The sequence below is a fragment of the Dermacentor albipictus genome, chromosome 1 (genome assembly GCF_038994185.2).
Source record: "Dermacentor albipictus isolate Rhodes 1998 colony chromosome 1, USDA_Dalb.pri_finalv2, whole genome shotgun sequence".
Lineage (NCBI taxonomy): Eukaryota > Metazoa > Arthropoda > Arachnida > Ixodida > Ixodidae > Dermacentor > Dermacentor albipictus.
The window spans coordinates 401,090,131-401,116,328 of NC_091821.1; the positions used below are offsets into that span (position 1 = coordinate 401,090,131).

Here is a 26,198-nt window from a genome sequence, read left to right on the forward strand (position 1 = left end):
GCGGTGGCGTCTCGATACGAGCAGGCCAATCTTCGTCCGGCCATCGCCGCCTTATCGACCGTGCCACGCGGCGCCTATCCTGCCCGCGATCTGTCTTGTGTTCGCGAGTTGCTCGGGTCGCCCTACAGATGGCGCAAGGATAGCTCGCAATGCGGCCGCGATTCGCGCGGTACGGGTGGCAACGCCGCGTACTGAGCGTATAACTCCCCTGCGGAAGTTAATGTACGGGAGGGTCATTAGTATCGGAGCAAATGCAACTTCAACTCTTGTGTGTTACGCGAAAGAAAGCGGTGCGTGTAATGCGTTGAGGGCAGCAGAAGCAGCAGCAGCAGCAGCAGCAGCAGCAGCAGCAGCAGCAGTAGTAGTAGTAGTAGTAGTAGTAGTAGTAGTAGTAGTAGTAGTAGTAGTAGTAGTAGTAGTAGTATAAGTAGTAGTAGTAGTAGTAGCAGTAGTTGTAGAGAACGAAAGAAAATGAAAGGCAAGCAGTTTAACTACGTTGTAGTAGTAGCAGTGTTACTAGCAGTAGCAGAAGTATTAGTAGTAGTTGTAGTAGTAATATAGAGGAAAGATTAGAAGGTTAGCGAGGTTGTACTACTACTACTACTACTGCTACTACTACTCCTCCTAGTAGTAGTAGCAGTAGCAGTAGCAGTAGTAGTAGTAGTAGTAGTTCTTGTTGTTATTGTTGTAGTAGACTAGATTAGTCGATAGAAGGGAAGCTTGCACTACCCTAGTAGTATCTCGCTGCAACCACGCTTGAACAGGACTTCATGAGTAAACGGGGACTCCCCTCCTTCATGCCACTCTTTTTTGAGCATCTTCCAGATTAGAAAATCTACTACGCTGCTGCATAAACGAACACACAAGCAACAGCATATTTAGCTATGCTACGGACGTCACACTGTAATGCAAATAAGGTATTTCAACCACAATATTGTTTTAGTAGTAGCGTCCGACCGGAGCCCGTTCACGGGGCCGTGGGACTAGCATTTAATATAGTTCCCTTCCTTACAATTCTTCTAAAATCACGTGGACGCCGGGTCACGCGGGTCTGGAGGGGAACGAAAGGGCGAACGCCCTAGCTCGAGCGCTAATCAACCGAGCGGGGCAAGACCAATCGTCTCATCAATCCCCACCCTTTACCTTCATGCCCCTGCCATCCAATTATTGCGACCGACTGGAGATCCAGCGACTCAACCGCAGGATTTATCCCCCGCCTCACAAAAATCTCAGCACTGAAGATGCCGTAGCTCTCCGACTTATACAGACCAACACATTTCCAAACCTACACAGATACAGTAAAATGTTCCCACATACATATCGCGACATCTGCCCCTGGTGCGGCGACACACGCCCTACACTTTTTCACATCTCTTGGGGGTGCGAGGGCAAACCTCAACACTTAAAGACGCCTAGCACGTCATTTGAGCGGTGGGAGGTACAGCTGACCGGCGATACCCTGGCGGGACAAGAAGCTCTCGTCCAGCAAGTACGTCGAGCAGCCACGGCCAGTGAAGTCCTGGAATGAGGACCCCACCCACTCGACCTCAAGAGCAACCACCTCGGTGGTCCAAATAAATGTTTTTTCTCTCTCTCTTCTTTCTTTTACTGCCTCTTCTCCTTATCCCTCATTCTATACAAGTCTTATCGATCACTTATATGTGTAATTAATATTCTCCTACGTTAATTTTGTAACGTCTTGTCATGATTCAGACAGCAATTTAGGTACACGCACGCCCAATTAATTTATAGTTTCTGTCGGCTGTGGGACGCACAATGTCCTTGTAGTTTCTAAACCTTTGATTACCTCTTACATTTTTCTTGGCCCCTTGTGCTACGTGTCTATATGCAGCCGTCTATCGCATCACGTTACATACCCGACATCTTCTAGACGGAAGCAGTCGTTTAACGGCTGTCGCTTTCGAGCCCAAGGTGGGCAACGAGGGCCAATTTCCCGGAACTCATTCTCCAAGCAGAAAGCGATTGCTGCTCACCTTGCCGCGACCATTTGTAATAAGCCCCCAACAGGCTGTGACAGTGGGTGAGCGTAGTTAAATATTAAGCTTGCAAGCCTACGCGTATAAGAAGCAGAAGCTACTGAGTACAAGAAAGCGCTCTCTTCGAAGTCTAATCGTTAGAAAGAGAACCGAAGTAGATACGTACTCTGTGAATAAATAAATAAATAAATAAATAAATAAATAAATAAATAAATAAATAAATAAATAAATAAATAAATAAATAAATGTCACTGCGGCGGATCCATTCCCATGGGGGGTGCAATGCAAAACAGTCGTATGCTGAATACTGGGAACGCGTTTAAGACATCCAGGCAGTGAGAATAAATCCGAAGCCCGATACCGCAGCATTCTCCCGTGTGGCTCAGTAAACTCAGTTACAGTAAAGTAAAGGAAACGCAAGAAAATTTACTCCCGACACTGCGACAAGATAACCTTTTCATCAGATAGCGGACGTGTTCAAGGGCACGTGTGGGAAGACCGAACACTACGCGATAAAGCATTCGCTTTCTGATGTAGAGAAGCCTCGTACGCCTCTCGTGCTTACAGTGATCTGTGCCGGGGCACCGACATCACAACCTATAAGTGGCTATGCCGGCGAGGCTGAATTCAACCGCTTAACCTATCGTACCGTTTCCGATCTACGCGCGCTCAGGCGCCAGCGCAGTTCCGTCGACGACGACCACGCTCAGCGGCGTCCCAGGCGAGGGGCGTGGGAAGCCCCGCGACGCTTCCCGCGCGCCGTTTGAACGGATCACGTGACGAGCGACGCCGCCACGCTCGGGTCGAACGCTCGCGCCGGGTTGGCGGCGGCGTCGGCGGAACGGTGCGGGTGGGGGTGGGCCGCCGCCGCCGCGGGGGTGTGGGGAAGCGCCTCTCCGGGTCCCGGAGAAGAGGCTCCGCGCGGCCTCGCTCTCCTCTTCGCCGGCGCAAAACTCCCGTCCCGTAGCAGCGCGCTCCTCTGTTCGCCGCCAGCCCGTCCCAGTGTCAGGTGGTCGCGCGCCGCCGCCCGCTCAACGCCGCCGAAAAAATCTCTCCCGCTCTGCACGCGCGCCTGCCCTCCTTCGGCTGGAGAGGTCCTCCCTCCACCTTTGCTATCGCACAGCGCTTCGTCTTCTGTCCCGTTCGTCGCGCGGGCCCGGATCGACCAACGTCCACAGGGACCAGTTCCTAAGCGAACGCGGCGGCTGTAGTTCGAGCCTGCTGCGAGTGGTTCTAGTTCGTCATCACCGGGTGAAGTGCGCGGCGTGCGAGCCGGTGCTTTTCGTTTGTGAGACCTCGACTGACCTCCGGGTCGGCACCTGGCCACTAGAGAGAAGTACTACGCTGCGATGTAGTGTGGTGTTCCGGGAAAGTGCCAGGGAAGCCCGGTGGACCGCCGCTTTCTCGTTGCGAGGGAGCGCGCCCCGAAGAAATGCTGATGCTTCGGAAGACGTCCCGGATGGGTCGGCACCGCCACCGGACACCGGCGCTATGGGCAGCGATCGCGGTGAGTGAGCATGAGATTTGCGATGCATCTTGTACCTCCTCGTTCGGCCCATTACTCATCGAAGAGTGGGGACAAAAAAAAAAAAAATGTGTTCATGCACTAGTAGTCCTTGGTGACTAGAAGGCTACTGAGGGCGAAAGGTCACCGAGTGGGACTTTCCAGAGAGGAAGCGGCAGCATGGTTAGAACCTTTCTTCTCCGGCATCGATTGGTCTTGCGGCTACGGGACAGTTCGTGCGGTCTTCCGCACCAGACGCGGCGAGCAGGGAAAAGGAGATGCACTCCCCCCCATGCATATACACGGATGGTGACCGCCTCTTTCATCCCGCACATCTTCCCGAGCTTTCTTTCTTTCTTTCAGAACTCTCTTTTTTCCCGCTGCTTCCTGGGCCGTCCCGCACGAGCGAAACGAGGAGCACACCGAGCAGCGAATGCAAACAGCACTCGTGGTCTTTTCGGCGGAGCGCGTAAATGCTTTCCCCGGCATCGATTGATCGCGTCGTGGGACCCCTGCGCCGCCCAGGGGGTTCGTGCTGCCTGTCCTCGCTGCTGCTTCTGTTTCTTCCGACTGGCTGCTGCAACCGCTGCTGCTTGCTCCTTTCACTCCTGTTACAACCCCCCGCTTTTTGTCTTTACATCCATTCTCTTTTCCTTTCAAGTCCGTACCCCGTGCAACGCAAGGCGACATCTCCGCCGTCGTCGTCGTCGTCTCCGCCGTCGCCGTCGTCGTCTCCGCCGCATCAGAAGCGAAGTGGCGGAGCGCAGTTGAGCGAGCGAGCGAGCGAGCGAGCCGCGCGCTGCTGGGCCGGACTTGTGAAAAGGTCCCGCGCCGGGATTTCCATGACGGGGCCCTTGGCATCTTTATGGATGCTGGCGCGGCTGCTGCTGCTGCTGCTTCTGGGGCTTCTCCTTCTCCTCGCTGCCGCCTGGCCGCATCGCCGGCGTTGGAGCCTCATCCGCCGCCGCTGCCTCAGCGCCGGCTACCGCTTGGTTCTAGTGCTGCTGTTATGCGGCACACAACACCGCCAGTGCGCGTCGAGATGCGGCATTGTTGTTCTTCCGCCGCGGTTTTCTAGCGTGGAAGATGAGAAAAAAAAGAAGAAAAAAAAAAAGAAAAGAAGCGAAGGGGAGATGGGGAGGACGCAACCACTTCAGACAATCTTCTTCTCTCCTATATATATTTTTTAGAGGTCCTACTATACTTTGTTCCACTCTGAGCAACTCGCGGCATTTTCTACTTTCTGCCAACATCCCGCGGTATCTCCTTTTCCTTTCATTTATTGCTCGCTTATTTCTTAAAGTGTCCCCGGGCCGCAAGTGCAGGGAAGTTTGGAGACGTCGACGTTGAGAATCTCTCAATCTTCTGTTTCATGTAGCGGCAGGAGAGTACGCCAGAGAATGATAAAATAGAATAAAAAGGAAAACGTGAAGAGTAAGAAACGAACATGCGTGAATAGAGTGATCTACCGACCCGACAGTGTAATAGACGAAGTTGCTATACGACGACGGGTGCGGGACTCGGTGCTTTGTAGGCGGCGAAACATACAAATTGTTCGAAGTGTGGAAAAGTTGTCGCTCTTCTTTTTCTTCTTTATAAACACTTTAGGTGTCCGCTTATTCAGACTCGTTCCACCTACACTACCACCCCGATAACAACAACAACAACAACAATGAAGAAGTTGTATGGTGAAGGAAGAATATGGTGCATATTTTAAACGCACAATGACGCTGCAGGAGCATCCGAAAGGAAGCGTCATACATCGCGGAACCGCGAAAGTTTATGACACACCTTAACAAAACGGAACTTTGCGCATCGAGCTGGCAAACACTGCATGGTCCTTTGGAAAACTGGAGTTGAATGAACTTCATCCTCCGTGCCGAAAGAGCGGTGTACTTCGGTTACGCCGTTTCTTCTTTTTTTATTATTACTACAATCTTTTGCTGAAACGGGAACCACTCTACGTATTCAGAGGCGCGTGGCGCAACCGTCATTACGCGGCGAATGACGTAAGCTGATGTAAGGAGACCTCCCATTTCAAGCTCGTAACTGCGTCGATCGGTATACATTGAACTGGCTGGCCAAAGGTAGAGGACTCGGATTAGACCATTACGAACTCCACCACCTATTGTTGACAACTGTGTTCCGCGTTGATGTGGCCCGTGTTCACGAAACGTTCTTATGCTAAAAGCGTTCGTGCCAGCCACTAGTGATCTGTAGGACATATTATTAGCGGAGGCGATCGGTCGATGAAAAACAGCGCTTACAAACGAAAAGCTTTGTGAATTCGGCACCAGGTCTCTGATTACGACCAGGCGTGGCAGGCTATAGTGTGCACGTAGCTGCGCTTCCCTTACCTGATCCCTCGCACGTCGACCAGCAGGTTGCGCGCTTTCGCGCAATGCGGGAAACACGTAAGCTGCAGAAACAACATCGCTACCGTGACGCACCGGCTGTAATGCGATGAAAGGAAAACCCTCGCGTTTACGGCGGCCAAGGCGTAGTATACGGCCGAGCGGTACAACGCATCGGCGTGACGGCTCCAATCGCAAGCAGCGACTCTCCTTGACTGACACGAACCATAAAATACGGTATCCGCGGTTCGCGGTTGGTGTCGCTCGCGTTCTCCGGCTCCGTGGAAAAAAAGCTGCAGCAACGCCCCTGTACGGAAATATCGATGCAAGTCTAGTTATGTATACCATCAGGTGCCACAGCCATGTCCGTACTGCGGTGGAGAATCGAAACTTCGACCTGCGCTAGAAGATCTACTCGAGGCCCACTTACGTACTACAGTCGCACGATGTTTATACGGAACGTTTTCGCACCTTGTTAGCGCTCTGCAGTCATCGCTTCTGCCCCGGCTTTCGAGGACAATTGGCTGTTTGATGGATGGTGGTCAACTTGCCGAAAGCAACACAGGGGGGCACATATAGAAAGCTGGGACTGTTGGAATGTAGTATGCTTATACTTGGGCGTCAGTACGGGAAACGACGGTAGCCCGAAGAGAATGACACAGTGGTCCTGCGTCACTCTTTCTTGTGTTGGCGCCGTTTACCACGTGCTGATTTTAAGTACGTAACACATGGGATATGACAGACCCGCTGTAGAGCAGTGTTCCGGATTAACCTTGACCCTCCCGGGGTTCTTTGACACGCAGCCAAAGCACTGTGCACGAGCGCTCTTTCTTTTTTTTTTTTAAATTCCGCGTCCCACCGGAATGCGGCGACTGCCGCGAGAGGGATCGAATTTGCGACCATGATGGAACCTGCTCAGCAGCCGAAAGCTGTGGCCACTGATCCGCCATGGAAGGTCTGAAAATAAGGCCACGTCCACTGTTGTAGTACATCAAGTCACTCTGAGCGAGCGCGCAGGTGGCCGGCTGGATGATCCGGAGACGGTGTCGATTTGTTTAGATACTCTCTATATAGACTGCATACGGATATTTCCATGCACGTAGATAACTTTTGTACTTTTGAAGCGAGTCTTTCTTTGCCTCTTCTCCCGACTGTTTGGGTGCTGCTGGGATGGTCTTGCTGCGCTAGGTTTCCTGCAACATCGCCAGATGGCGTTCGCCTCCACGCATCCCGAAGAAAGTAAATGGGCTGGGTTCAGGTATCTGTACAGGAAAAACATTGATTCACAGCGGAGGAAAAGAACTAGGGAGCTTACCAGCAAGTATGCGGCCTGTAGGGTGGACAATACAACAACAAAGGTCAAGCGGAAAGTCAGAGAAGCTGAATTAATCTCATGGGTGGCGGCAATGGAAAAGAAACCTGCCATGAGTAGCTGCTTAAGAGGAAAAAACGAAATCAGGAAAGAAACCATTTATGATAACTCAAAGGGAAGCTCATTACTTTTCGAAGCGAGATCAGGATGCCTTAGAACACGCACCTATAAAGCGAGATATAAGAAGGAAGAAGAAGCATGTGCTTGCTGTGGTAAAGCTAGGGAAACTACGGAGCATGTTTTGTTAGAATGTGAAGACGTCTACCCAGTGGTCGATTTAGGCACCACTGGCCTCCTTGAAGCCCTTGGGTTCAGAGGGAGCAGTGGTAAAGCAAACATGTCCGCAATAGACATTAGTAAGAGGCGACTGGAGGATTGGTGGAAGAAAAGTAAGGAAACGACAAAAGACGGAGACGTACAAAAGCACAGTTCGCAATAGGGGATCAGAAAATTTGGGCGTGGTAGTTCATAGTGTTTTGTTTTGTCTTTTTTCATTGTTTAACCTAGGTAGAATATTAGGCAGTATAGTAGCAAGAGCTTGGTGGTGCAACCCACCGCCCCGTTCCTAAGGGGACGCTCATAACATCCATCCATCCATCCCTAAAGCCCCATCCCGGCCTGCAACACTGCGAGCCGGGTTGCGTAGTTTGTGCATATTCCACGAGCTGTGCTTTGCTTTCCTATGCGACAAAAATGCAGCTGCTGGGCTGTGATACTGTACACATTACAATCGTTCATAGCCTCAATAAATGTGTCGTCGGTATCCAGAACGATCGCTGCTGAGGTAGATGAAGTAGCGATCGACGCGACCATCACGACGGCCATCACGACGAGCCATCACGACGGGACCGCACTGGGAGTGCAGTATAGTTCTGACGGACTCTTAGAAGGCGTGCAGAAAATTTTCCAGGGACAATACTTCCGGGGCTGCACATCGCGTTCGGAGTGGAGCGCACCAGCTCTCAGCATATACATACAGATCGTGTGGACTATACAGTCAGTGGACTATAGATACTGTATGATTTTCTATAACAAATGCCTATAAACTTTCCATATGTTGGCAAAATGTTTTTCAGGGTGGAACATTGACTACGGTAAATCATTCCGATGATATTATTTCTTTAATTCTGCGTACATAAAGTGCTGTAACTTCGCGCATTTCTGCAGTGTAAGGAATATAATATTTTAAAGGCGTTCGAGTCGGCCGGGACATAGACTGCTTTAGGAAAACGCTCCGGATTAGAAGCTGTATTATAACAAAATTTATTCTGTCTCCTTTAGGAAACGAGTGTAAAGCCCATGAAGCGGCATTGAAGTTATATCTTAATGTCATTCATAAAGGGCTCGTACGCGGCAGATTTTTTTAACGAGTTGGTATGGCGTTTTGCATTTGTACATTTTTTTTCGTTTGGTTATCACAGCAATATCCTATGTCCGTAAGCAAGGGTTCTTGTGTGAGCTGCAGTAAAGATGGTCAATGAACCATGAGGTTGCAGAATAGCAGGAAAGGAACCATGACGCAGTGACTACAGGGCGCAATCAGCCTATTTTTATGACCGTAACAAGGCGAAGGCGCCTGGCTTGCGATCTCCAATCACTCATTTTTCTTGGTATGCTTAAATATGCCTGCAAATTGTACTAGTACTGTATTGCGCTATGTACTAGGATACACCAGTAATGGCAAACAAAGCTGAATGCTGGAAGCACCGCACTGACTGACTGACTGACTGACTGACTGACTAGCACGCCCGCACGCACGCAAACACACACACAAACACAAACACACACACACAAGCGCGCGCGCGCATGCTCACCACAGGCACTACACATGCACCCGTACACACGCATACACACACACACACACCATACACAGGCATCCACACACACACGTATACACACACGCAAACACCACGCACACTACACACGCAAATCCGCACAGGCATACGCACATTGCCCACTCACCCACACACACCACACCCACTACACACGCACCCCCACAAACAGATCTGCACACCACACACACGTGCACACACTACACACGAATACACACACGCACGCACCATGCACACTACACACGCACCCACACATACGCACACATCCGTGCACGCATACACACACTACACGCCAAAGGGAAGAGCGCATATTATTATATTGAATTAAGGGTGGAGGTTACAGGGACTTGGCTACACAGGTGTAGATCTATTTGCAGCAGCGCTCGACCGTTCAAGACTGCACAACCACGTTTAAATTTGCGTATTTGTAGGCGAAGGAGTACATGGACGTTACTGAATGGACATGGCAGTCTGGGAGCTAAAGAGCAGGGAAAATCTGAAGGCGCCCAGCTTAAGTAGACGTTCATGTTGTACCTATATCCCGGGATCAGGACTTTTACCAAGTACTAACTAATATGAGCAACAAGCTCAAGATTGAAGCACCAGAACGACGGTAATTGGAAGCTATGCACAGGATGAAACCCCGACACGATAGGATTCCACCTATGATAGTCTGAAGCCAATCAACCGAGCCATTTTCATTGGTTCGTTCCTTGAAGAACTTCTCACCTTTAATTCCAGTTGCACGCTTAAAGTGAGTTCTGAAGGACTAACGATTATTGTCAGAAAAAGACACGCGGGTGATGCGCACTCAGCGACACAGGGGACAGCGCTGCAATGATCGCAAATCAAGACTATTGTTTTAATGTGAACTCATTGTATGGCCCATGAAGCGGAAAATCCGGCGCGGCGTCCCCCCGAGATGGTACGAAAGGTCACGTGGTCACGGCCGATAAGCGGGAGGCGCGCGGACGCTGGGTTCCTCGAAGCACCACCAGATGGCACTCACCTCCGCGCATCCGGGGCAGCGATTGCCGCTGCCGTGCGGTGGAAGGAAAAAAAGAACCAGAAAGCTCGTTTTCGCGCATAACGTTCGCCGAAAGCGTTTCCCGGTAAATATTACGGTTGCATAAGCTGCAGTTGTCAGGAAACGGCAACTGTGTAGTCGGTCTATATATAGCGCCGCGCGTCGCGGCGCTGCCATTCGATGACTACGGTGAATTCTGTCGTGCACTGCGATAGACGAACCTTCAATTTCTCAGTCAATAGGTGCGTCCGGCTCATTTGGACATCCACGCAAATACGCGAACGAGGCGGAGGCGTTATCGGAGAGACGTCGTTGGTTATTCTTTTTTTTTTCTTTTTTTAAGTCATTGTGCAAGAAAAATAACAATTTAAGCTAGCACGAAGCGGTGTTCAATTATTTTGCTGTGTAGCTTCTTATATTAGGTAGATGATCTCGGCATCTCTCATAAGAATGTCTCATAAGTATGCCTTGACGCACTCCATATGATGTAGTGGTCAAGGTGTGCTTTCTAAAGCGCCACAATACGCTTTGATTTGTTCAGGCAAAGACGAAGTCTAGTAGGAGCTCGACCCTTAAAATCGTAAGGTAATTTTTCAGGAAGCCTTCCTTAAAATGACGAGCTGTCCTTGCAAAGAACACAATGAGGATCCCATGACCACTCAATGTCGCAACCTGTAAGTGATTATCTTCGTGAAATGTAATATTAATAGAAATTTGGAGAGAACGAGAGAGATAGATCAACTCTAAAGGAAGGCAGGGAGGTCTACCAGATCTGCGTTTGGTTTGCAAGCCGTTGTAGTATGCGTCTCAGTGGACAAGAAATTCTCAAAACAGAAGTGGGTGACGAGAATTTCGACGCCAGTCAGAATCGTATCAGTGCTATACCACAACACGGCGACAGTAATCTCCTCGCACTGCCCACTGAGTCCTCCGATAATTGAAAGCACGTCAACTTTAGATTTCATAGATGCCAAACACCACCCCTTCTTGTCTGTCCGGTAAGCATTTCTTTCTTCACTTTTCTGGGCAGCTACGGCTTCTGCACAGGTGGATGACGCGGAATTCAGCGCCGCATCATCGGCCCGTTACACTGTCAGCGCTCGCTCAAATTCCGCGCTTCGCAATTTTGTGCGGCGTTTGTAAGCGTGCGCAATGCAATATTCGCAGGGTGGTCGTGTCTGGTCGCGCATTTCGGCGGCGACATAGACTGCTGCGTGACGCATTAGTGGTTCTCCGCGCTGCTTTTAACAGAGCAGTCGTTCTGAACGTTTCTCGAGCCAGGACGGCTCTTCTTTGTTGTCATCGCATCCGTATAGCTGCCGCCACTGCAACTCTGTCACGTGTGCGTCTGAAGAACTTTGCACGTTTTCTTGTTCCAACGAAGGAAGTGAACAAGATGATACTTCTCTGAATAAAAGAATAAATGTAAACAGCGAAATCATGTCCGTCTGCAACGACTCGAGACCCAAAGGCACAGACACACGCAGGTACAGATATGAAGAACAAGGGACGCCGCAGGCGAAGCGAACATCGCAGGCGAAACGAAGTGGCAGACCACACATCCTTCTTTTTCTGCGGAACAGCGGGTATCTCGCCTTTCCTGGCCTGAGAAGGAAAAGAAAAAGAAATGAAAGAATGAGAAGGAAGGGAGAATCGAAACCTAAAGAAAATTTTAAAAAGGAAGATGCAGAAGGCAGCCGACAGAGAAGGAGCGGTGGGGGCAGAAATGAGCGCGGTATGTCGGCGGTGGCGTTAAACGGCGTCGAAGTGTCCCTCCCAGTTTTTCCCTCTTCTGTGTCTTCTTTCCTTTTCTCTACCTGCGTTTGTTTCTGTTCTCTCGGGGCAAATGGCGGCGCTTTTACAAACACTTCCCGTCGGAACAATTTGAAGGAGGACAGAGAATAACAAAAACAGAAGCCTTTGGGGGGAAGGGGGGGGGAGGAGGGAAGAAGAAAGCAAGGCGGGGCAACAAGCGCAAGAGGCCCGGACTTGACAGAAGGTGTGAAGAATGGTAACCGCCGCCGGAACAAGCTTTCTCGTCGCCCTCGTCATTCGGCTTTTCGAAAAAGGTGTTTCGTCTGCGGCTCCAGAGGAGCAGCTCGGAGCTCGCGGGAGCCGCCGCTACGTATTCGAGAGGCCGCGCACAGGGTTGCTGGAGGGGGAAGCATGTTGTACACCCCGTGTTGGCGGCGTCGGTGCGGTATGTGGAAGTAAGTAAGTGGTTGTTGGTATAGCACAAAGAACGCGGTGCAGAGCTAGCGAGAGAGAGGCAGGAACGAGCCAGTCGCCGAGCTGCAGGAAGCCCCGGAAGGTGAAGCCCCCTGCAGGATGGGAAAGAAAAAAAAAAAGAAGGAAGCGAAAGTACGGAACAGCGTTTCGATGTAGGAGGGGTGTGGGGGGTATACGTTCAGTGGACAGACATAAAAGGAGGCGGCTTTCTCAGAAAGCATCCTCGAGCGAAGCCCTTCTTCGTTGCACTCCCTCGAGGCTGGCTTGGTCCGTTGGCTCCGCGGACATGCACGAAGTACGATTAGTGCGCGGCGCAGCGCGCGCTATGGCTCTGCGGGGAGAGATACCTTCGGGGCCCGAGAAGCGCTGCGACGGGTCCGCGCAGGTGTCCCATGTCCAAACATTTCTTTGTTTTCTCTGACCCGTCCTGACCCGAGGAGCCGTGTTTACACGACCGACTGAGAGTTGATAGCGCTGCGAACAAGCGGCCCAGAACACCGGGAAGCGCGCTTCCATGCGAGGCCAGCGCTGCATAATAGTATATACGTCACAGCAGAACGCTCTTAGTTCACGGGAAAGATAGATTCGGCTGTGCTCAAAGCCACGGCTGCAATGGTTGCAAGGTGCGCGATCTCTCAAAGCATTCCGGTGCAATAGCCGACGCTCAAATACTTGTAACGCTGTGTTTTGTGTGTCATGTTTAGCTACGTCGATTAACCAATGCCGTTGATGACGTAGGCGAGGAGGCGCTTGAAGCAAGTGGGAAAACAATATCTTAGAATTGAACCGCAGTGCAGCATCTACTGATGTTCACGCTATAGCCTCGAGCGACGTCATCAGCTATTTGAGACAATGGAAGTACGCGAAAAGCAATGACTTCGTTATAATGATTACTCCAGACATGCCCAAATCTGAAAGTGGGCTAACTGTATGTTGTCGGAACCGATGTATTGTGTTTAAGAAGGCGCTACCTCCATGAATTAGCACTTTGGAGCTGGCGAAGTGGAGTTTCTGCTGCACCATCACCGTGTGCCGCAATTCTGGGGTGTAAACGTATATAGGTGAGATTGCAATATAAGACATCTAAAAATATATATATAAATAAACATGTGGTGCAGAACAATAGCAGTTCACAATGCAATTCGAGCGCGAAGCGCTTCCGTAGAACACGCTCAGGTCAATTTTGATAATGCGCGTAATGTTAGCGAAAGGGGCTTGTCAATGGCAAGCGCTTCTCGTGTACGAAATGCTCTGTGAATGCGCCTCTACCCCCCTCACCCACCCCCACCTGTAAAGTCCTCTATTCGCCTTCTTTCTGTTCCGCCAGAAGCGGAATTGTGCGCGGTAAATTTCGGCGTGCCGTAGTGATTTATCTAACGCAGGGAAGTTAGGCTGACTAGGAGGGCACGAAATAATTAAGAGAGAGGAGTCCCTCCGCTATCGGTCCTCAGCGAATGTGGGATTCTCCAGAAGTTACGAAGTCAAAGGAGTAAAAGCGACCCGTGCTCCTCCATGCTCCTCCATGCCGAAAGTTTAATGAGGCACTCGAACGCCGCGAAAGGTCGCAGAGTGTACACGCACCCCCCCTCCCCCTCTCTCCCTCCCTCTCTCTCTCTCTCGCTCTCTCTGATGGCCGTCGTTTAAACCGCGGAACTGAGGCGAAGCGAACGAATCTAGACGAGTCAACAGCAGCCGAGTTGTAAAATACAGACGCCCCGTCGCGGTCGGAAGAACCCGACGGATTTATGCTCCTCTTTGCACCGGTGCATGCAAGCTCGGCGGTGCGTTTCGGCAAGCGGTTGGTACAGCGATATATATCCAGCCACCGCGCTCCTGCGTTCTTCGATATCTATCTGCGGTGGAGCACCGTTCTGACTCGGCGAGGTTTACCCCTTTGCCGATGGTGTCGTTTTGTGTAAGCTGACAACGTCGCCGTTTGTAATTACCACTTTCTCTAAGAGGTCTGCAATAAGCAGGAGAGGTACTGTACGTTACACTTTAATGAATTCGTAATCTGTCACTTCGAGCCCATGTGATGATTCCTCATTTGTTCACTTAGAGTAGCATGTTCCAAATTTTGCGGAAAGTACACTTATTATAACCAGGTCGCCACGATAACTATGCTATCGCCGCAATGAGGCCGTTCTTTTGTATTCTTTCACTTCGTATCCATTACAAGTCTGTTACAAGCAATTTATTTCTCTTTAAATGCCGGATGCCACATTTCTAGCATCCGTAAATTTAATAAAGCAAGCAGTCAGTCAGTCAGTCAGTCAGTCAGTCAGTCAGTCAGTCAGTCAGTCAGTCAGTCAGTCAGTCCAATCAATCAATCAATCAATCAATCAATCAATCAATCAATCAATCAATCAATCAATCAATCAATCAATCAATCAATCAATCAATCAATCAATCAATCAACCAATCAACCAATCAATCAATCAATCAATCAATCGTCACTGCAAACATCGAAATATAAAATCTGCAAAGCGTAAATAAGAAGCATTAATCTTCTACGTAATCAACACTTTCAAGTCACTATACAATACATATTTATTAGGGCAACCTTATGGCGCGCTCTTCAGGATGCTTGATGTTGCCTATACGCATTTTATTGAACCGAACAAAAAGCTAGAACGTGAAATCACGGAGACAAAGAAGCTCCCGAAGCAACGCGCCCGGAATGGCGGGGCAAGCAAAGCCGCATTTAAAAAAAAAAAAAAAAAACGTTTGCGATTGTTTCGTCGTACATTGAGTCGCCTGTCGGGATACAGTGGCGACGCCGAGGCGCCTCGATGTCGGTGCACGCCACGTGCACAGAGCGTGTAAGGGCAGGCCATTCTCCGAGAGTCGCGACAGCGTGCCCAACACGCGTGTTTTAGCTTACGCCTCATTTCTCTGCATGCGCCATAGGATGGAGGGAGTTCGGGCCTTCGCCGGATGAAGGCTGCAGCAGAGGAATGGCCTAAGGTCACGTACCAAGAAAAAAGTATGATGTCGCTGTACAATTACTGAAGTATCGGTCTCAAGTGCGCAAAAAAAAAGAAATAAAGGAAGGAAAGGGAAGAACGAATGAACTAGTTTTGAATTTGTGTTCAGAATAGAGCTGCTGTGGAGCGCATATTCGTTGCGGCACGCTGCTTTTTTGAGACCAACTGACTATGTTGGCTCTTTGCTACTGGATTCATGATCCATATATGATGCTGTAGGCGTTGAGAGGGAGGTAGCCACAATCACATCATACGTGCAACTATTGTACATTATTTGTCTGTCTATCTGTCTTGTCTGTCTTGTCTTGTCTTGTCTTGTCTTGTCTGTCTGTCTGTCTGTCTGTCTGTCTGTCTGTCTGTCTGTCTGTCTGTCTGTCTGTCTGTCTGTCTGTCTGTCTGTCTGTCTGTCTGTCTGTCTGTCTGTCTGTGTCTGTCTGTCTGTCTGTCTGTCTGTCTGTCTGTCTGTCTGTCTGTCTGTCTGTCTGTCTGTCTGTCTGTCGGTCCGTCCGTCCGTCCGTCCGTTGAGGCATTAAGAGACGTCGGAAACTTGTAGAGAGACTTGATTTCACATAGAGAAGGCACTTTTCACGAGCAAAGAGAAAGTGAGAAATTTTGTTACCTCACTTATTTGCTTCGATTATATATAAGCCTCCCTTTTATGGAAACGTAGCTGATACATCGTTTTCTTGTAATACTCTCGATTCATGGTAAAACCAAAACAAAGCAAAGTAACGCGAATGGCATTTCGTTACTGTGAATTCATGTTCCTCAGGTGTTCACTTAGCCGGCTTCCCGTTCCGCACCTGAGTTCTATTTTTCTCTTCCTTCCCGTAACCGCCGAATTTCCGTATTTACATATATATGGTAAAGCACTCACAGCGGCTCGTTCACATTTCTGAAAATCTGCGGATGGGGAAATGCGTCGGATTCGGCTTACGAAAAAAAAATATTTAAAAAGAAAAAATCGCTTTCTCGCTGCCACTTGACTCAAACACTACTGCAGTAGGGAACGTTCGTAGACAAACACATGCGCGCAGACTGCTCTACGCATTACAAAGTCAATGACGCACAAACAAAATGCGCAGAACGCTAAATAAATAAATAAATAAATAAATAAATAAATAAATAAATAAATAAATAAATAAATAAATAAATAAACTTCTCGATCGCAACATCAACGTGTGTCTATAGGCCACGTACTCTGCACTGACGGAGACACACGCACATCCTTGAGCGGAAGGCCTAGCGTACTGTGCCGGAAAGCTCGCTAAGCCTATCCTCCTGCGCGTGTCGTCTGCACTCCATGTATACTCGTTTCTGCGGCAAACGTCGCGTGCTCGCCCACTGCTTTATTATTTTTCTTTTGCGTCATAAGGCTAAGTCGGTGAGCAGAGCAAGCAGACTTCAAATGTACGACGCATAAACGAGTACGCTCGGGGCTTGCGTGGCAAAACAAGGAACGCGCGAGAGAGGTTCGGCGATAAATAAACGTATCGGAGACCCGAACAAATCGCACGGAAAGAGATACTTCTGCGGGAGCCCCCTTTTCGGCGTCGGCTGCTCGACGCCGCGCAGTATACGTCCCTCGGCGAAACGCGGCGACCGAAACGAGGGGGTCGGCGAATAACGGAAACAAGCTGCGTTCTTGCGCACAGCACCTAGTATACATCTATATATACTATGCACTGTACGTGCACGCTTAAATGTTATGTCTGGCTTCGCTACGCGCCCTCGCAGCAGCAGACAATCGGCATCTCATACGCATATACCGAAACGCAGCTCGCGGTGCGCGCCATACACACAAAAGCCGCCGCCGCAGTAACGCAGCCAGCTATACTGCAGAAGGCGCGCCTCTCTCTTTCGCTTCTCTCGTGCTGCTGCGATGCGCTCTCGTGCGTACATACCTGGCATCGAGTAAAACACCCTCGGGACGCGTTCGTCTCGGCGTGCCCGCGAACGTGCCTCCCGCCGTCGAAGCTGTGTGCGTGTGCGTATACGTCGCGGGGGACAAAAGCGCGCTGCCGTGTAATACGTGCGCGCAGACAAAACCGCCGTCGGAGAAGGAAGGTTGCGGGGACGAAAAAAATAGATGAGCGAGGAACAACATCTTATAGGCACCGGGCTTCCGGCAGTGGTTGAGTCTCATTTGGCGAGTAGCTCTCGGACGCGTTATGTTATAGGAAAGCGAGAGAAGGACATCGAGGGAGAACCCGCGGTGGGTCCCGGCGCGCCGAAGAGGATCGCACGATGCTCCCTCTGTATGCTATAACGTATACGTGCATCGCCTGATTGGTCACGTGCGTAGTCGCGGGAGGAGAAGCTTGCATCGCGGGAGCTTGTTTTCCCCGTTACGAGGATGTAATTGTACCCGACAGTATTATTAGGACTGAGCGATCTGTGAGTTGTATGTTTACTTCCTCCGGTATCACTCGTCGTTAATGTGGCGTCTTTTAACTATACCGAAAATGGTCGGCCTACTATTCCGAGAAAAGAAGAGGGCAACAGTATGGATTAGATGACGAACGGGGGTCGCTGATGTTTTAGTGTTGAGATGGAGAAACGGTTGCAGTATGATCCGTGAAGCTGAATTGACGCGTAACGTTCTGTTACTCCTTCTGTTAGAGTAATGCCATGTTCGCCAAGGGAAGGGGAACACAGTTGAAGGTGGAAGGCGATTAAAAATTAGATTGTGGGTTTTTACGATCCAAAACCACGATATGATTATCGGGCAAGGCGTTAGGTATTGTGATTAGATAAACATTTGTTGCAGGCGTATAGGATGGAACTAGCTGACTCAAGATCGTAGTTTTAGAGATTATGTGACATACTTCAACCCTTTATATTGCAATGAACGTGCATGTGATAGATTACTACCGCTGATGATTATGTTACTACCGACGGTAATTATGATTATTGTTATTGTCATGCATTCAAACATCACTCAGATCGAATGGAGAAACCACTGTCTTTAGCTAGACGGTTCCGATTAATTCAGAAAGGGAGAAGGCGACAGTGGAAGAAGAACGAAGGAGAGCAGAAGTCACGCGTGCCCAGTGGCGTTTTTTTCGAGCCTCTTTTTCGCCATACTTCATTATAGTGCCCTTCCATGGGCTTCGGAAAAAAAGAATACTATACAAGTGGCAATGGCCGCAAGTATTTTTTCACCCTTATTAGTACGCGAAGTTCTTAGCGCTATACGCACCTACCACTGCGCATTGTGTGCTTGAAAACGTGTTTGTTTGGTGTATTTATTAAGTTACGTTATTTGGAGGAATACCTGCGTTCTCGGCTATTTGACCTCTGCGGGAAGGCGATGGGAAGTTGGGTGTCAGGGTGGAGCACCTAGATGGTAAGAGGGTCATTACTGCGGATCGCTAAGCAGATTAGGCTGCATTTGCCAAGGTGGCTGATATTATTTCCGGTTCACTGTCCGCATGCGTGCGTTTTTCTGTCACGTTTCCGAAATTTCATTTGTTGTATAATTTTCCCACTTCGGCCTTTTCCTATAGATAACGGGGAGTTCTGTACGGTTATGGAGAGAGAAGGCGCCCGCGCGCGTGTTTGTGTGTGCATGCCCACGTGTGCTTGCGTGTGTGTGCGTGTGTGTGCGTGTGTGTGTGTGTGTGCGTGCGTGTGTGTGCGTGTGTGTGCGTGTGTGTGTGTGTGTGTGTGTGCGTGTGTGTGTGTGCGTGTGTGTGCGTGTGTGTGTTTCCAGGCGGTAGGGACTGCTCCCCACAAGTGATGACAATGGCCCCCCTCATCCAACGCAAAGCTTACGATCAACTCCTTCCTTTCATGGCAAATTGCCGCACTTGGAGAGAACAGATAAAACGGAAGCGGCCCTGCTGCTTAGCCACTGAAATGCACCCTGCGCTGAGCGCGTAAGGATACACTGGAGCGGTTGAGCGCTCAGTGCCGGCCATCCAGATATCCGCCTCTAATCCGCCTCTGGTTCACTCGCGATATGCAAATATCAGAGCGGTAGGAAGCGTTCTACGGGGAGAGGCGGAGCAAATGAGCTTCATAAATGGAAAAGAGGTCGAGCCTGAAGTGCATAGTCTCCTCTATCTATCCTCTTGTTCTGAACAGAGCGAAGTGAAGGAGGATGTATTATGACACCCAATGAAAACGTGTAGGCAGTAGAGCATGAGTGTATAGGAATCTGCCTCAGCATGTATAGAGCTTGCTTAAATCAAGGGACGTTGCTCAGAGATTCATATATGGGCACCTTTTAGTGCTAGTTGAAGTTAGAGTACCTTCAAGCCAAACCCCGAGGCTAAATAGTGTCCAAGTGTGGAGTCCGCGGTACGTGAATAATGTTGTATATATGCCGCGCCACTGTCTTCCTGCCGCCACAAGAAAGGACAACTGTGCTTAGCTGTATCGGCTGTCGCAAGTACAACGCATCGAAATGCATTTTCCGTTTTGTTCCCCTCCCCAAAACAAAAAAAAAAAACCTCGTCCAAGGCCCCGTGGCCCGCTAGGCAAACACGTTGCCTTTTGTACACGGACGTTTGCCTCGGCGCGTTTCCCTGCAGTATCGCTCGTGTTTGTGTTCCGGCGTCGTTCCTCGCGGCCTCCGCGCGATCTCCTCTCGCACCCGTTTCCGCATCGTTCCTCCGAAGAAACCCTCCAGATTTGTTCCTTCTTATCCGCACGCTCGATTGCCGACGCCGGTGTGGCGCCGGCCGGCGCGATAACTTATGCACGGCCACTGCGCGATCCACTCGAGACACAAGCGGCGCGACCGAAGCGAGCAAAACGCCCGTCCGCTCTTGCTACGCGCGTTTCACTCGCGCGTCTGTGTGCGCGCGCAGTGTGTATACAGTCTATTATATGGACTGTTTACGTGTCACGTCCCACGCGTACGCCATATTGTTGGCCTACTCTCCGATATATCCCTCTTTGTTGCTGAAGATTGTGGAGTAAACACAATGCGTAGTTTTTTTTTTTTTTGTCTAGTCGTACTGGCGGCGAAACGGTATGCGGTGCCCACGATGACGTCAGCGCATGCCCGCTATGCATGTACTATACACGTGGATAGGATTTCCATTGCGCGCGCATTGCAGTGGCGAGGGAGTGTACACGGCGCGTGGCGAAAGACCGCTGACCCGAGTGACCTGCTGAATTTGTCGCGCGATCGACCGAATGATTTCGCGGAGAGGTGTACACGCGCGCGGTGCCCGTGCGAGGTCGCAGATAAGAGAGACGGCGGCATGAGCCGCTCGCTTGCAATGTCGGGGACAATCCCGACGCGCAACGTTGACAGTGTCGCGGGTGAGGCTCGGGCTGACGATGCACTTCTACTTGTTCTTTTTTTTTTCGAGATCTCGACTGAGCGGCGCAAGGCGCGTGACCCGATATGGCGATCTCGCCTTGGCAGTGTTGTCGAATAGAACTGTGCCAGTCGGCGTCAGAAGCTTACGAGGCTTGGATATCGAAAGAAAAGTAAAACTGAATTTCGGAACAGTTTGTGCCTGCGGCCCGTAAGACCGTTCAACACTACGTTGAGTGCGCGCGCTGTACAACTGACCGGAAATCCGGATAGCCCGTGCAGACTACATGTATGCACGCAGCAGAAAAATGTCGATCTTCTCAGATATCGCGTGACACTAGTCCTCGTCGATAGCTTGCTTTACTTTATTTCGCGTCTTAATTATTACGTCGTAATAGGTGAGCCCTTCGTGTTGATGTTACCGTAGAGCGTGTTCTTTGGGAAGCCGGATTTCTACAACTCTCTCTTACACACACGGAGGCACAGGCGACAGCGACAACTGTAGACATTACGGCCAGACTGGTCTTGCGCAATAAAGGCACGAAGTTGGTTTGCAGAAGACTGTCGCTGACCTATAGGGCCTCCTAACCGTCGATGATATTCAACTACGCTCCAGGCCTTTAAGTAAAACTGGATATGCCGTATAGCATGATCTCGTACTGTTCCAAAAAAAAAAAAAGAAACGTTCACGTGTTTAACAATTATTTTGCTTGCACCAAGCGTGCCACTGCGTAAGCTTAAGCGTGCGCACATTTCTATTTTTTTTTTGCAGCTGTAGCGAGGCGGCGGCGTTTGCAATTTGTTCAGCTGTACTTTTTTGACAGGCCAGAGGATTGCCGTAATGTCGCATCGTGACCGTAGCCAGAGCCTCTGGTATGCCAGGTCCTTTGAGAGCCGTAGCAGCAACTTCGAGAGTTGCTGCCAGCAGCCATCGAGCCATGACAACATAATAGACTTGAAGACGTTATAACATTGTCTAGAAGGTGCCTCTTACGCATTAGTTTGGCAAACAAATTGTTGTCTGCGGGTTTCTTTTTCTTGTTTCGAGTAGTGCCTTAAGGCATATCAGAAATGGGAATCTTGCATAAATAACTGTCAGCCGCGAATCTTTCGCGGAAGCGATTACCTCTTCCAAAGCCTGCACGAAGGTAACGTTGCGTTTTTTTTTTTCGTAATTAAAAAAAAGGGAGGGGAGGAGGAATGTTATGCTCTGACATCAATTGCGCAACACCAGAGTAGCTGCGGCTTAAGCATGACAAATTTAAGGGTGGAGTCGGGCAGGTGGCAGGCACGGCCCGCCGGTCACGCTCGTGGAGAAATAAAGACAAAACTGCGCCACTGGTAGATTAAAAAAAAAGCCTTCTTGCTGGGCGAGTTCGTGCATGCATGGTTATGTTAGGAAGAGTTGTGCGCATGAAAGGACAAACACAGTACACTTCGTATACTTCGAGCCGGCTATCTCTGCTCGAGTCGAAGCTGTCCCTTGCGTGTCACACCGTGGTCCTTGCAACGATAAACGACGTGTACTGCGGTAAGTTTCGTGGACTTTTCTCAGCCAACAGGGCAGGTGCAACAGTGCCGCTCATCGCTCGATGTTCTCTGGCAACAGGTTTTTTCTGGCATTGCGCTGGTGCGTTTGGGAACGTCATTTTCCTGCTCCCCGTGTGTCATTACATCGTGTCTGGTGTGTACTGTACTATAGTTTACGCCTTTAAAAAGTGAATGAGGGTGTAAGTCGGTCTTCAAATCGCACATCCTAACTGAGAAGACGTGGCATCGGTCCATATAGTGCTGTTAAAGCAGGGTGCTCATCTGCCACAGCGTAAGGATACGAGTTATACGACCAATTTACGCCCTGTTCACTTATCGGGGCGTGAAATATTTTACAGTGTATAATAGCCCCATTTCTTCTCGTACGTCTGGCGCTGTAGAGCAAAGCCTAACTCGAATACGAGCGAGAAGGAAGCCAATGCTTCTTCGCGAATGGGAAGAGACCCTGGGTGAAGCGTCCTTTGCCCGAGGCACGTGGTGAGTGCACGTGACCGACGGCGGGGCTCGTGTTTCGACCGGTGGCAAAGAGGATCCTGCTTCACGGGACGCCTGTGGAGCGCCCTGGGATATCTATTTGATTTTGCGCTAACGCGTTCTAATGAATTCACGTGGCATTGTTTTCTTCCACCAGAGGAGCGGGGGTAAGGGCGCTCTTACCTACTGCTGCTACTACTACTACTACTACTACTACTACTGATGCTGCTGCTACTACTGTTACGAAATAATAATAATAATAATAATAATAATAATAATAATAATAATGAAAACAAACCCAAGAAACAAAGAAAGACAAGAACTGTTGAACCTTTAAAAAGTTTGGTGTGCGAATGTTGCGCAAAAACCAAATTTGAAGTGCCAAAGTACGGAATAAAACAACCTTGCCGTTAGCCTTTAGAAACGTCGTTGGCCTATGGTGGCGGAAGACAATATGAAAAAGGCTTTCAACTCCAAGAAGGCAAGGGAAGTTGGCCGAGAGTTTGAGCGAAACGTTCACCTCACACGCGCAAAGAAAAGAAAAAGGAAAGAAAGCAATTTTGTGAGAAGGAAGAAAAAATGGCTGTGGCTTAGGTAAGGTTAAGCCCAGGATGCGAAGCATACTAGCCTTTATTTTAGTTGTTGAACCACTGTTTAGCCTGGTGAACTGCTGTTGCTTGGCTATATTTGGTTCGGCTAGACGAAGAAACAACTCATGCATTACTTCTTCGCCTTCAAGAGTGGAACGCGACAGCGTTCCCGTCGACCCGCCAAGGGGTGTAAGACAATGGGCTACAGGGCAGCGACTACGCGCCCCGCATTGGACGCGGTGAGCGTCGAGCAAAGCAGCGTTCGGCGCGGCAACGAAATGTGCGCCTGAGCAAGAGACGCACGCCTTAGAAACAGCGCGTTTCTAAGGCAACACCGCATTCACTAGAGGCGCTTTTGTACCGCTTTGAAGCGTTGTACTCGTGGCTCAGTGGTAGCGTCTCCGTCCCACACTCCGGAGACCCTGGTTCGATTCCCACCCAGCCCGTCTTGCAAGAGTTGAGCCAAAGCCACTTCTCCTCTGTCGTGACGTCACGGTGTCACGTGATTTCATGGTCACCGCCGCGCCTGAGGAGCTGGGTTGAGCCCTCGTAATATGCTTCGCATAAAAAGAATACAGTGACGAAAGAATTGACACCTCTCTGTGAAGAAATGAGGCACAGCGGACTGAAGGGGCTCGGGTGCCATTCCTCCCCTTGCTTTTTTGCCCGTCCTTCCAGGAAAAGCCAAACTGGTGACCTAGAAGTTCAGCCTGCACGGACTCCTTCGTTAACGCATTCGGCGCGGTTTTCACGCATTCATTGCTCTTCAACGAGCCTTGGAAGACGATATTTGAGGAACGTATAAGTACTTTCAAGGGCTTAAATGACTGACCGGCTAAAGCGGGAGGTAATGACAAACAAATGCATGCCTTGACGACTACGCGAAAAGCCTTCGTCTCTTTTTCTTTTCTTTTTCTTCGTGTTTGCCTACATTTTGATGACAAAGAAAACGTCAAATCAGTGAGGCTTAGAAAAAGGCTTTAAGGTTTCGGCCCCTTGGAGACAGAAAACTAGGAACGAAGGGGCGAAAAACGAGCACGCGATGAAGACGCACGTGGCTCTTAAGTCAAGAAATAGAGCAAGCGGAGAGGAAATGATCCTTTGCAAGCCCCCCACGGGCGCTCTTGGTTTTTTTTTCCCCATTTTTTTTCTTCTCGGCTTTGCCTCTTGCTTCGTTTCATTCACGGGGCAATAAGTGGCCGCCATACCTGGACCGGTGATAACCCTACGACGAGCCCGGTGTGACCGTGGAGGACACACCGCCAGGGGTCGTTAGGAACGCCCCCCGAGACCGCACTGCCATATCTCCCGCGACAAGAAAATGCCGGCCGGAAATGACTCCTTAGTGGCTTTTGCCAGCACGCCCTTTCCCATCTCTCTCTCTCTCTTTCCCCTCGAGGCACACCAGTGTCAAGGGAGCGCATTCGGGGCCGCTGCGTCTAAGGGCTGGGGCACCGAGGAGGACGACGGCGTTCGGTGTATACTGCGCGTGCATATAACGCGCGTTGGCCTCCAGCTGTACGCCGCTCTCACGCGCACGCGAAGAACCGAAGTTGGTTCACGCCAACCTGATGATGCTGCTCTGGGCCTCGCAGCGCCGCTGTGGCAGGTTTCGGGGGAGGATTCGCTGCGATCCCTTAAGTGGCGCGGATCTTTGTGCCCACACGCCGACTTGGGGGTCAGTTTGGTGCAGCGAGAAAGTGTAGCTGCGAGGAAGGCAGTCACGCAAGGTGGTGTCGAGCCATTTGTTTGTACCCACATTTGCGCTTTGCGCCGCCGCACCTTAAGTCTTTGCTTCCCAATGAATCTTCGCCTCTCTAGGCGATATGGAGTCGGTTAAATTGGTTCGTCTGTAGGTCGTTACTTATCAAACTCCTATCCGTTGAAGTGCGTCACAATTTCTAAAGCCGCCCGCGTAATTACCGATGTCCTTAATTTACCAGCAAACCAGGTTTGGCAAACCAGTTTCTTTTATTGACGAAGCAGTTCTGCGGAGCTCAGCGGGGTGAAGGAAGTTGTGTGAAAGAGAAAGCTGTCACCCACCCGAAAGTAAGACGAAGGTACAAAAGATTTATTTTGTAGCTTCGTTGCTACTTTCGGGTGAGCGAAAAATTTTTTTGCTATCATGCGCTATTATCTGACGCATACGATCTGCAATACAGACTTGGTATTTGCAGAACGAAAACTCTATCTTTAAAAGGAAGAACAATGTGCTCGTTTGTGGATTCTGCACTGCACTGCATTGTACGTAGATGAGTTATCGTGCCTTGCTACGTGAACACCACAAGCTGCCACGTCTGCTCTCGCTGTATTGTAAGTGTCGCAATACTCCACTTAGGAAAAGTACGCATAATTATGTAAGTTTTCGTGTCACTTCTTCGTGGATAAGAATACCTCGACATATTGGATAATTTTTCCTTTGACGGCAAATTTTGGCCATAGAAGCTTTCCTAATTGTTGCCTGTTTGTAATGCTACTTGTTCGATGTTTCTTGTTAGGGTTATCGAATATCATGCGAGATAATGTTTGCGCTTTCCAGACCGCAACGCGCACTGTTCGTTTAGAAACATTGCGAAACCACCGGTGCATCGTTTCGGGCTAACTTTGGTTTCTTCAGTCTGTGAATATCGCGGTGCGAAGCGAACGGAACAAACGACTTGTTCCTAACTACAGCGTGACGATGGAAACCAACAAGGATAGCGAACGAGCACGACCACTCCTCCGGCGTCTTCAGAGTCTCGCACCGAGTGTCTAGACCGAGAGGACTCGCTCGTCTCAGGATGTGGGAGCTCGGTGAGCGTACGAGTACGAGAGGCCGGCCGCAATTTCCGTGGTACCGAGGCGTGTAGTGTTGCGACAACAGTCGGATTGGGACGAAAGACGACATCGGGAAGAGTGTGGGAGTGCCTCGCTGAAGCCGATTGATCTCGAACAAGGGGCAGCGCCGACCCAATCACAACGGGCCCGCGCGTTCCGTCGGCCTGCGCTCGTGGGCGGTACATATAG

At 50.1% G+C, this 26,198-nt stretch overlaps 1 protein-coding gene across 2 annotated transcripts in view; it reads left to right on the forward strand.

The window, feature by feature from the left end:
- Positions 1–2,899: 2,899 nt before the first annotated feature.
- Positions 2,900–26,198, forward strand: part of nolo (no long nerve cord) — a 230,141-nt gene continuing 206,842 nt past the window's right edge. Inside the window, exon 1 of one of the 2 annotated variants that reach the window (XM_070532116.1) lies at positions 2,900–3,504. In XM_070532116.1, the coding sequence (XP_070388217.1) occupies positions 3,430–3,504 (75 nt within the window). In that variant the 5' untranslated portion in view covers positions 2,900–3,429. The remainder of the gene's footprint in view (positions 3,505–26,198) is intronic. The other variant, XM_070532117.1, reaches the window with a different exon arrangement.